At 47.5% G+C, this 12047-nt stretch overlaps 1 protein-coding gene across 4 annotated transcripts in view; it reads right to left on the reverse strand.

The window, feature by feature from the left end:
* Positions 1-479: 479 nt before the first annotated feature.
* Positions 480-12047, reverse strand: part of CPSF1 (cleavage and polyadenylation specific factor 1) — a 777662-nt gene continuing 766094 nt past the window's right edge. For all 4 annotated transcript variants that reach the window (XM_069621953.1, XM_069621950.1, XM_069621951.1 and 1 more), the window contains exon 38: positions 480-776. In XM_069621953.1, the coding sequence (XP_069478054.1) occupies positions 729-776 (48 nt within the window). In that variant the 3' untranslated portion in view covers positions 480-728. The remainder of the gene's footprint in view (positions 777-12047) is intronic.

Consider the following 12047-nt stretch of genomic DNA (forward strand, 5'->3'; position numbering starts at 1 on the left):
ACAGTTGAGTGTTAGCAGTGCAACACTGAGCGTTTTACCGAATATGAATATTAAATGCGTGTTCTGCTCCAAGTCCTGCCCTTCTATGTTGTAGATTTGTCTCGACCCGAAAGCGTTTCTCCTTGAAGTAATTGTTGAGCCTAAGAACTCTAGTCTTTTGGATGCCGCCTCTTGTTCCGCAAGTTAGCTGTGAAAAGTCCGATTGCTGTACGATTTCAATTAAATTACATGTCAGCTAGAAAGAAAAATGGGCTGAATGTGTACAAACGCACAGAGTAGGCCAGTGCATAGCTTTTCTCTTAGTGGTGAGAAGCAGTGACTGTTCCTGCAGGCAGGTGGCAGTGCATTCAACCCGTTGGGAATAGGAAAGCTGGGATGTAGGTTTATCTTTCTCTCAGGTGGGTAGAGTGCTCCTGGACCCCTTAAACCATGCCATGGAAACAGGCAGTGTGTCAAATCAGAAAGAAAACACCAGACAATTCCTTTACATTTTTTTTGTATTTTGTTTTACATTTTGCTTACAAATATTTACGCTCTTCATATAAAACCCAATAAGATTACAAACAAAACATTGACACAGAAACTATACAGGGCAGAAAACCACGGCCTTCATCACAGAGCAGGATGGAGCCCAGCATGCCGGGAATCGGATGCGGATCCAGGCTCAGCAGCAGTAAAATGGCGGGTGAGGAGAGGGTCCGCTCGTCTACAAAGGAAGGTGCAGTGCTTCAGAAATGAGCCGTAACTCGATCAATTTCTAACAAATCGTCCAAAATCTGAAGAAGGAAACAAAGAGGTCTTCAGACAGGGACATAAGTGGCAGGCAGTTCAATGCCAATTATCGTCTAACCAAACACAATGAGATGTTGAAACACATTCAAACTTGTTTTTCCAGAAATAAGCCTTTTTTACAGACAGCATACATTTGTAATGCAAAAAAATTAAACATGTTTTTATCTAGTGATTCATGCAATATTCCTCTCAGTGCTAAGTCCGTCATTATGGCTTTGGTGGTAGTGATACAAAAAGGCATTTTACATTCCACCTCCATTCACCACCCGCAAATTACAGTTCATGTTGTATGGACCAAGTGTGGCATTCTTTGAATACTGCATGCATTGAATACGCCCAGACGATGAGGTGAAAATACACTACAGAAATTATTTATATTTTACCTTCATGCAAGAATTAACCAATTGTACAAATTGCCGAGAAACTTGGTCATTAAGTAAAGGCAAGTGCTAGAACACCCCTTAAACCTTATAAAAACAAACCTGTAGGACAATCCCCAAGAAGCGGGTAAAATGTGGGCATCCCACAGAAAAGAAAAAATATTAAGGAATTTTGGAAATACCACAAGCCATATTTCGGAAACACAACCTCTGTTAAAGCCATCATGGTGTTAGGTAAGATTTATTTATGATACATCTTTCTGACCTGTGTCAACCCCAGAACGTTTTACTTGGACTTGGCAACTATTTAACCTGCCCCTAGGCAAAGGGGAATCTTTTACCCCGCTCACCCAGGCTTTTACTCTTATTATGGGTGACCTTTCTATGTCTCTCCATAGTGTATGATTGAAGTTCAGTTTCCTACAACTTTGAGGCTTAACGGGGAAGCCCATTGGCGCACCCCAGGCTAATGTATCGTTCATGTACTTGGGTGAAGTACAATTCCCAAGTAGTAAAGAGGGATTTCCACCCCCTTTCATTTTACTTGAATGGCTGTGGGCAGTGTAACTACTATCAAATCAGCCTCGGTAATGCACAGAAGGGCCACGGTTTTGCTAAAATGGTGGCCTTCTTTTTTGTTTTTACATGTGTCTGAGAAGGCAGGAAGCGAGGGAGGACTCCAAACCTTTGCAGCCCTTTGTCTTTCACCTTGCCTGAAAGAAACCAACTCCCAGTGGGGTGCTGGCTGTCCTGAACGGACAGCCAGTCCGCCCCCATTCTGAAAAAGGCAGGAGGAGATTGCAGAAGTCATGCTGTAGTTCCTGATAAATACTCTGAACCTGGAAGCTGCTGACAAGTCGACCACTGCAGCGGAAACCGAAGAGGAAGATAAAGAAAAGACGGCTGTAGCGATTTCCAACGACTGCAGAGCCTGTGTAAGCAGAGCCTGCTGTAACCCTTCCTTCCAATCGACCTCGGGTTCGTGAACGAGACTCCTACCCAACTTTGGTGGCATCCTGCTGGACCTCCAGAGGCTTGACTTGAATCCTCGATGTCCCCTCACCAGAGTACTGGACTCGATAAGTGATGAGAATCCAACCAGCGATATTAGGTTTTTGCCTGGTCCTGAAAAAGGGCGGCAGAACCGCAACCAGCCTTTAAACTCTTGCCTGAAGTCTTCCCTGTTGATCCCAGCTGCAAATTCCCTTTCAGTGCCCTATCTTCAGTCACCACGAGAAGGAATTCAAGGATCGGGTTTTGGGCAGCAGATCATGAAGACGCCCAGATGCAAACTACTCTTCTCTGCTGGTGTACGGTGTGGCCTTGGGTATTACTCACCTTAAGCCTTGTGAGAGTCCTGTGAAGTTTTAAGGGAGATTTGTGTGATTGGGAGTTCCCTCTTCCAGCACGCCCAAGCCAATGCTGGAATCCCTCTACGGTGTCTTCTCTGAAGTGCCTGGACCCCTTCAACAACTCTGAAGTAAAGTACTTACTTGTTTGAAAAGCCTTCCTCAGGGACTCCGACTGTTCAGCATTCTGTGCCTATACCGACCCTGCCAAAAGCTGGCCTCTAAACCACTAGGGTGCCTCTTCTGCCAAAGGGATGACTCATGCTTCAAGATTAGGGAAGGCCTTAACAAGGTCAGCCCTTTGCCTTGAACTATATGAAGGGTTGACATTCTTTTACTGATGTATGAGTTGCATTGGTAACTTTCTGTCTGAAATATGAGCAGTAACATAAGTTCTTATTTACCTTCAATTGCGTTCTGCCTTTCATAAAAGTATACAAAGGGTTATTTTACTTACCTGTGATTAGGATCCTTCTCTTCCCAAAAGTAATGCTGTTGGCTTCACCTATTTCTTTCAGAAACTAAGTCTATCAGTTTACCAACTGGGTATTGCTTGCCCTGACCTGCTGTATTGTATAGCCGGTCTAGAATAAGCCTGCCTTGGGATTTACCTACCTTGAATAGCTTTGTGCCATTCTGAATAAGTGTACTGTGGGTTTTGCTGACCATGGCCTGCTTTGTGCAATCTTAAAATAGCGTAAGGAGTTAATGCTTACCTTAATCACGGATCTGAAAATTCAACTGTGATAGTTTATTACAACCCTAGGTCTTACTCACCTGGTAAAACTGAAGGTCATCCTAAATGTAGTGATAGGTTCATACTGTTCCATGAATGTGTCACTATTCAGACAGGTATCCCGGTAGCAGGGTTGGTAAACTATGTGATTTCTTAACCGAGTGTCACCGTCTACTACCCATGAATTACTGACAGTAAGTATATGTAACCTGGATTTGCTTCCCAAGAATAGCTGATTGCATTCTGAATGTGTTATAGGTTTGGCTCACCTTGAACTGCTGATAGCTATTCTGAATAAGGTTATACTTTGGGTTGTATCCCTCAAGTATTGACTTGGTTTTTACAATTGTGGTTATATATAATGTGATAGTACTTATTTACCCAAGATTCATCTTGGCCCCTTGTATTTAAATAAACCATTTATTTGTTTACAATACACAGTGGTTCAGTGTTTATTTGGACCATATGTATGTTACAATTTCTTTGTACCAAGCTACAGCCCTCTCTCCCTCCTAAGATAAGCCTGGCTGCTCTGTCCATTCTACCTCATTCCCATGTGGTACAGCCTTATAATAAGAGTGGAGCTTATGTATGGCCTCAGATGTATGGTTTTATGAAGTCTTGGTAGGACTTTAGAAAAACTGTCCTAATAATAAGGTGTTGCTTTTCTTTGTAATACCACCAAGAGTGACCTGTACACGTGGCTCGGTAGTAAATGCCACCTCGTCATTGTTGCTTCAAGCCAAAGGATGGGCGTTCTCAGAGCAGAGTGAAGCCTATGTTTCAGTCCCACACACTCTCCTTAGTCACAGATGCAGAGTTAAGTGTTGTTATGCTACTGGGTTTTATACTGCGCTCAGCTGCCAATTTGCGCTCTAGCATACCTGAAAGGGAGGCGCTCTGGATTTGGCTTGTGAGGAAAGAGGGAGATGAACAAGTTACTTCTTACCTTGTAACGTTCTTTCGACGGGATGTTCCTCCGACGTATTCCTCATCTTAGATATCTCCTTCCAGCTCTGCTGGCCTCGGAAAATTATTTCTCTAGAGGGCGCTGCGCGTCGACGTCCTTCGAGTCGATGTCCCTCGACAGCCGCCGTATCGACGTTCGACGTCATCCTGCCTATAAAGGCCGCGCGCAGCGTCCGTTGCTCAGTTCTGTTTTGTAGCCCACAGTATTACTGTCTGGACTAGACTAATCACCCTGAAGGAGCGTAAGCTGCAACAACAAGGGAAGTAGAACTGCGGGGATGGATGGGAGGGTCGATGAGGAATACGTCGGAGGAACATCCAGTCGAAAGAACGTTACAAGGTAAGAAGTAACTTGTTCTTCGAAGGGATTGTGTCCTCCGACGTATTCCTCATCTTAGATAGGCTCCCATAGCAGTATTCTATATTCGGAGGAGTGAGTACTGACTTCACGCTGTCTTCTATTGATGAATAGAATGTAGTACAGCCCTTCCAAACCTAGTCTCGTGACTGGAGGAGGAATCCAAATTGTAAAAACGTGTAAAGGTATGGACAGACGACCATGTAGCGGCCGCACAGATGTCTTTAACCGGCACGCCTCTTTTGAGGGCCGATGAAGCTGCAATACCTCTGGTCGAATGAGCCCTAAGGTTTTGAGGGGGCTCTTTCCCTGCCAGTTTATAACATTCCAGAATGGCTAGAATGATCCATCTGGATATGGTCTGCTTAGTTATTGGTAACCCCAGCTTGTGACCTGTGTAACCTACAAACAGCTGGTCTGCCTGTCTTATCCTGGCTAGTCTACTAATGTAAAAACTTAAAGCCCTCCTAGGGTCTAGTCTGTGTAACCTCTCTTCCTCTTTCCCCGGGTGAGGAGGAGGATAGAAAGATGGTAGGGTAATCTTCTGAGTGATATGGAATTCAGAAACCACCTTTGGGAGGAAATTAGGCTTCACTTGCAGGACAACTTTGTCTTTGTGAAAGATTGTATGAGGGGGTTTACAAGAAAGAGCTTGTAATTCGCTCACCCTTCTGGCAGATGTAAGTGCTATTAATAAAACAGTTTTAAGGGTAAGGAATCTTAACGAACAAGAATGGAGAGGTTCGAAAGGTGTACCCATCAGGAAAGTTAGTACCAAGTTTAAATCCCATAGGGGAACTTGGAATGGTCTTGGGGGATAAACATTGGTTAACCCCTTTAGAAACTGTATTACCAAGGGTAATTTGAAATAGGATGGTTCTTCTGCAGTACGCTTAAAGATGGATAGCGCTGCGAGATAGCCCTTAATGGTGCCAACTTGAAGGCCTGAATTTGCCAAATATAGTAGGAAGGACAAAACCATTGGTGTACCACATGAAAATGGGTCGATATTCTGTTCTCTACACCAGCTGCAAAATCTGTTCCAACGGCAGCGGTATAAAGACTTTGTTGCTGGCCTCCTTGCCGAAAGCAACACCTCCATAACATCATCAGGGAGGTCCCAATCCTTGTACCTCAGCCGTTCAGAAGCCAAGCGTGAAGGTTGAGGGTTTTGATGTCTGGATGGAGAACCTGACCTCCCTTCTGTGAGAGTAGGTTCTCTCTGAGTGGAAGTCGAATTGGAGGGCAGATGGACAAGTCTAGAAGGTCCGGGTACCACGTTCTCCTGGCCCAATCCGGGGCAATTAGGATCATGGTTCGACGGAATCTTCTCAACCTCCTGATCATTTGAGGAATGACAGGGACCGGTGGGAACGCGTACAGAAGCGGAAACTCCCAGTCCACTATGAACGCGTCTCCCAGAGCTCCTCTCGGAGGAAATTCCCTTGAGCAGAACAGGTCGCATTTCCTATTTAGGCTGGTGGCGAACAGATCTACCTGAGGGGTTCCCCAAAGGGCGAAGATCTCTTGAAGGACTTCCTGAGCTAGCTCCCACTCGTGGGAGACTGTGTTCTGCCTGCTCAGAGCGTCCGATGTCAAGTTCTTCTCTCCGGCTAGGTGAACTGCCGATAGAGAGATTCCTTCTTGAATTGCCCAAAACCAGAGCTGCATCGCCTCTCTCCACAGGGGTAGTGATCCTACGCCTCCTCTTTTGTTGAGGTAATGCATGGCCACCGTGTTGTCCGTCATTATCAGGACGTTCTTCCCTTGTACAGCTGGCAGGAAAGCCTTCAGCGCAAGTCTGATGGCTCTCAGCTCTAACAGGTTGATGTGTAGTCTGGACTCCGATGGAGACCAACGACCGCTGATGGTCAAATCGTTGGCGTGGGCTCCCCACCCCGTGAGTGAGGCATCCGTGACTACTGTTATCTCCGGCCAGGGTTGCCAAAACTGTTCTCCTTTCAGAATGTTCTCCTGACAGGCCCACCACTGAAGGTCTCGAGCTACTCTGTCGGGAACCTGAAGAAGATCTGTCATTCTCCCTGAGAATTGTGACCACTGAGTCCTCAGTGCCCACTGGAGGGATCTCATTCTCAGGCGAGCCTCTGGCACAAGGAAAATGCAGGATGCCATGAGGCCTAGCAACCTCAAAAAGTCGAAGGCTGGGAGACGTTGGGCATGCTGGAACTTGGTAACCATCTGTAGAATATCTTGAGCCCTCACCTCTGGTGGCGAGGCTTTTCCCAGGGAAGTATCCAGGATCGCTCCTATGAACTGGAGTCTCTGCGATGGTATCATTTGTGACTTCTTTAAATTGAGGGAGAAGCCCAGTCTGTGAAGGAAGTGGCACACGTGATTTAGCTGGATCTGAGCTTGCTCCGGAGAAACAGCCTTGATCAGCCAATCGTCCAGGTAAGGGTAGACGTGAATCCCTTCCCTCCTTAGGCTTGCAGCCACTACCGACATTAACTTGGTGAAGACCCTCGGGCGGAGGTCAGCCCAAATGGCAGCACTCGAAATTGATAGTGAGAGTTGCCAATTGCGAACCTCAGGTATTTCCTGTGTTTGAGATGGATAGGCACATGGAAATAAGCGTCCTGAAGGTCCAGAGATACCAACCAGTCCTGGAACTGAAGGGCCTGGAGGATCTGAGAAAGAGTGACCATCTTGAATTTGTCTTTTCTGAGGAATTTGTTCAATTCTCGCAAGTCCAAGATGGGTCTCAGTCCTCCGTCTTTCTTTGGAATGAGGAAGTAAGGGGAGTACCAGCCCTTGTTCCTCTCCGCTACAGGTACCGGTTCTATGGCACCTTTCTCTAGCAGGTCCAAAATTTCCTGCAAGAGGAGCGGATCTGGAGCTTTCTGAGAGCTGATCCCCGGTGGATGACTCTGAGGTATACGTAGGAAAGGCAGGCAGTAACCTTGGGCGACTGTTTCCAATGCCCAAGCATCTGACGTGATAGCCTGCCATACCGCCAGATGTTGAGTCAACCTGCCTCCTACAGGTGTCCTGTGAGGGGAGTCCTCAGAGTGGTTTTGGGGCAGCTGATGCAGATGCCGATGGTAAAGAGGCACCTGCTGTTGCTGCGGCTTTAGAATATCTACCCCGTCCACCTCGGGTAGTTCTTCTTTGACCCCTTTGAGCCGGTCGTCCTCTACCTCTTCCGAATGCGGAGTAGAAGCGAAAGGACTTGCCCCTCGCAGAGGTTCCTGTGGGACGAAAAGGAGTCTGACGGATTGCAGCTCCTAGGGATTTTGCTGCAGCTTTTGAAGTTTGCAGTTTCTCTAAACTGTCATCCGCCTTTTTCCTGAACAAAGAAGAGCCATCGAATGGCATGTTCAAGAGTCTGGCTTGCACATCTGGGGCAAAACCCGACCTTCTCAACCAAGCAAATCTCCTGGTTGAAGTACTTGCCGCCATTGCTCTGCTGATACTGTCAGCCGAGTCAATGCCCGTCTGGAGGGATTCGCACATAGCGTCTTTACCGTCCTGTATAATATTCAGGAACGCATCCCTTTCTTCTCCCTCCGGGATGCAGTCAGCCGCTGTAGAAGCACACTCCCAAAGTGTATGGCTGAACCTAGCAAGGGTGCAAGTAGCATTAACAGACTTTAACGCCATGCTACATGCTGTAAAGACTTGCTTTGCCATAGCATCATATTTTTTATCGTCCCTGTCCTGTGGGACTGTAGGGTAAGCCGTCTTGACATCGGTAGAGGATGCTGCTTGTACCACCAGACTTTCTGGGGATGGGTGTTTAGACAAAAACTCTGGGTCTGTGGAAGATACCCTGTACTTTGTAGACAGTTTTTTATTTACTGCAGGTATTACATCTGGGGTTTCCCAGTTTGTCATGATCTTTCTCTGAAGAGCTTTATGAAAAGGCACCACAGGATCCTCCTGTGGGCCTTTGTCAAGAATATCCGTGAGGTCATCTTGTTGGAAAGATTGTGAAGGTGCAGACCACCCCATGAACTCTGTAATTCTGGCCATTAAGGCTCTGTAGGGGGTTTCAGCATGCTCCCCCGGGTCTGGCTTAGCAAACTCCACCTCAGGGGAAGTGTCTAACCCACTTGCCTCATGTAAAGAATCATGAAGATCCTTTAATCTGCGCTCTTCAGAGGAAAATTCCTCTCTAACTGGGGTTACAGGTCCCTGTAACTCAAATATGTCTTGTTCAGACAATTCACCCTCTTCTAAAATTGAGGATATAGTTCTCAATTGTTCTGAACTAATAAAGGGAGTAAATCCCATTTCCAAGGCAGAGGGTGCCGAACTTGTCATTATTGGCCTCGAAAGCGTCGACGTCGAAGGCTTCGAGCGTGGCGTCGAAAACAGAGGTGGAGGCCTCGAGGACCTCGACAGAATTGGAATTCTACTCGACAATATCGAAGTCATCGACGTCGAGGGCCTGGGGATAGTCACTGGATGTGTGGAAACCGTGACTTTTCTGGGCGTCGACGCCGGTGTCGAGGCCGGCGTCGAGTCGACAGACCCGTGTGTCGAAGGTCCCCTCGACAACGGTGTCGAAGACATCGACCTCGACGGGACCTTCGTCGACGGCACCTTCGAGGAAGGTTTGGAGGTCATAGTCCTGCTCGAGGGTTCGAAACGCGCTCGAGAGGTTTCTTTCGCCGGGTACTGCGACTCGCGGCGTTTTTGACCTTCGGGTCTTTCGACCAGAGCATCGCTCTCGGCAGTCTTCGAGGGGGTCGAGGCCGCTTTCTCGAAGACGCTCATCATATTCTTTCGGAATTCCTCCCATTCAGCCCGGGAACTATGTTTCGTGGGGCAAGGGATTCTTTTTGGCGAAACAGAGGAAGAGGAAGACGGAGAAGGGGATCTTCGACGTCTCCTCTTCGAGTGCTTCGATCTCGAGGAGTGATGAGACCCACTCCGAGACCTGGAGCGCGAATGGTGACGAGGAGACGAATGTCTCGACTTCGTCGACGAAGAAGAAGCTTTAAAAGTCTTACCTTTCTCCAGCTTCCCCCTACGCTCCTTCAGGGCCTTAGCTGTCATGGACATACAGTCCTCGCATTCCGAACAATGGTGTTCAGCTCCCAAGCACCACAGACAAATTCTGTGAGGATCGGTCAACGACATCTTTTTCCCACAATCTCGGCATTTTTTGAAGCCGGATCGAGGAGTTGTCGGTTCCGACGAGGAAGCCATCGAGTACGGATCGAATAACTCGAGGTAAATAGGATTATTCTGACTAAGAACTGAGCAACGGTATTCCGAGGCACCGAGTAAGCGCGGAAAAACGGAACTGAGCAACGGACGCTGCGCGCGGCCTTTATAGGCAGGATGACGTCGAACGTCGATACGGCGGCTGTCTAGGGACATCGACTCGAAGGACATCGACGCGCAGCGCCCTCTAGAGAAAACATTTTCTGAGGCCAGCAGAGCTGGAAGGAGATATCTAAGATGAGGAATACGTCGGAGGACACAATCCCTTCGAAGGAACAAGTTACTTACCTGTAACCAGCATGGGCCTGGCATGGATACACTTGCTCATGAATATGCCCAGTCAGGCTGTGAATCCTCTGTAAAATGAAAAACATTTGTTTTGGCTTGAAAACGGCTTTTATTCTCTAAACCAATCACTGTACTCTGGGAAATACTGCCTCCATCCAATGAAGTCCTCCCCTAAGCGACACCCCTGGTGGCCATCTTCAGATTTTTTGAGCAGGTAAAGTGACCGACTGAACCAAGAAGAGCCACAGAGGGGATGGCAGGAGGGCTCGCATTTGAATCCATGCCAGACCCATGCTGGAGAACAGGAGTTACAGGTGATTAACGTGTTCCTTTCTCCAGCATGGGGTCTGGCATGGATCCACATGCTTATGAATAATTATTACATAGCAGTACATATACATAACCACGGGAGGTGGCAAGGCTCAACAGAAGTAAAAACACTCACCCCTGGAACAGACTCACCTCAAGTGAACAAGTTGCATAGGGACAGCTTGGCCGACACGGGACTCTTCCCTGAAATCCCCGTCGACGCAGTAGAACCTTGTGAAGGTGCGCATGGACCTCCACGTAGCAGACCTGCAGATGTCGAGCAGGAGCACACCAGAGAGAAACGCTGGTGTTGCTGAGATGGTTCTGGCGGAATGGGCTCTCCGCGGGCCTGGAAGAGGTCTGTTAGCCAGCCGATGATAGTGCATGATGCAGCCGGGAAGCCATCTGGAGATGGAAGCCTTCGACAAGGCCTTCCTGTGATTCATTGGTCAAGAATTGACGAACAATTGAGAAGTCTTCCGAAAACTGTTAATGCGTGCCACGTAAAACTTCAAGGCATGAGTGTTAGGCAAAGTTTGAATGCAGTACCCTCCGGTAACACTACAAACAACTATGACTACAGGTATAGGCAGCCCAACCTTTGGTATAAGTCTTTACTACACAGTTTTGGTAGCGTGTTGAGCAGCCAGGCTTCTCTCAAGAGAGAAAATGTGAGCTATAGTGGAGTTACACAAAGATTCACAAGTACAGGTATTCAAATAAACTCTTACACTTTATTCATCAGTATGTTATAAAGCCTTCTTTAGAAGGGAGCAATAGACTAGCTAAAGTCTTGGATAGGATAAAGCAATTCTGGTAAGTAAACAGGAAAGTCTCTGCACAAGTTATTAGGAGTAGTTTGTAAAAAGGAGAATCATATGTTGGGTCACAAGCCGATTAGTCTTGAGAGTTGCAAAAGTTTCAAGCACTTTCACAGTGAGTGGTAAGTTCTCCGTCTTGTTTTACAGTACCTTACAAATGAAGAAAAAGATGCAGCTGATGACTTCTGTTCCTGGCAGTTCATGCAGATGTCGCTGTTCCAGATCCTCAGTCGTGGGGACAAGAGGGAGGACGTCAGGGGGACTCCTGCACTGTACTGGGACAGTCAAAAGCTTGCAACTGGCAAACTTCAATTTCAGTGGCCGTTTCGTGTTTCTGCTACTGCACCGGTAACACTGGTCCTGGCAGTCAAAGTGGACTGTCCTTGCTTCCGAGGTCCTGCACTCTGCTGAGGAGTGTCAGGCTCGGTCGGAACAACGTCGTGGGGGTCCGGAGGATCTTCCAAATGCTTTAGGCCAGTTTACAAGCAACGCACACAATCTGGTATCCTTCTACCTGGCTCTACGGTTTCCTGCAGTACTCTGAGGAAATGCAACCAGCTCCGAGATAGATGTCCAAGTGGCTTACTAGGGAGTTGATTGGTCCCACCAACTCAAAGGGAGACGTCATCCTTGCAGGACTTCTCTCTCGATGCAAACTTAGCGATTCGGACCTGCAGCAGGGTTTCACTGGGCAAACCAACAGTCCAGGGGTTGCAGCAGCTTTCATCTTCAAGCTCTTCTTCGGTTCCTTCGTCCAGTGGTCGACTCTGCCTTCCAAGCCTTTTATTCAGTTCTCTCCCATTCATTCCAGCCTAGCTGTCACTCACCCAGCAGGGTGGCTGTCATTGCCTG

This window comes from Ambystoma mexicanum, chromosome 5q (assembly GCF_040938575.1).
Source record: "Ambystoma mexicanum isolate Mex_15411 chromosome 5q, UKY_AmexF1_1, whole genome shotgun sequence".
NCBI lineage: Eukaryota > Metazoa > Chordata > Amphibia > Caudata > Ambystomatidae > Ambystoma > Ambystoma mexicanum.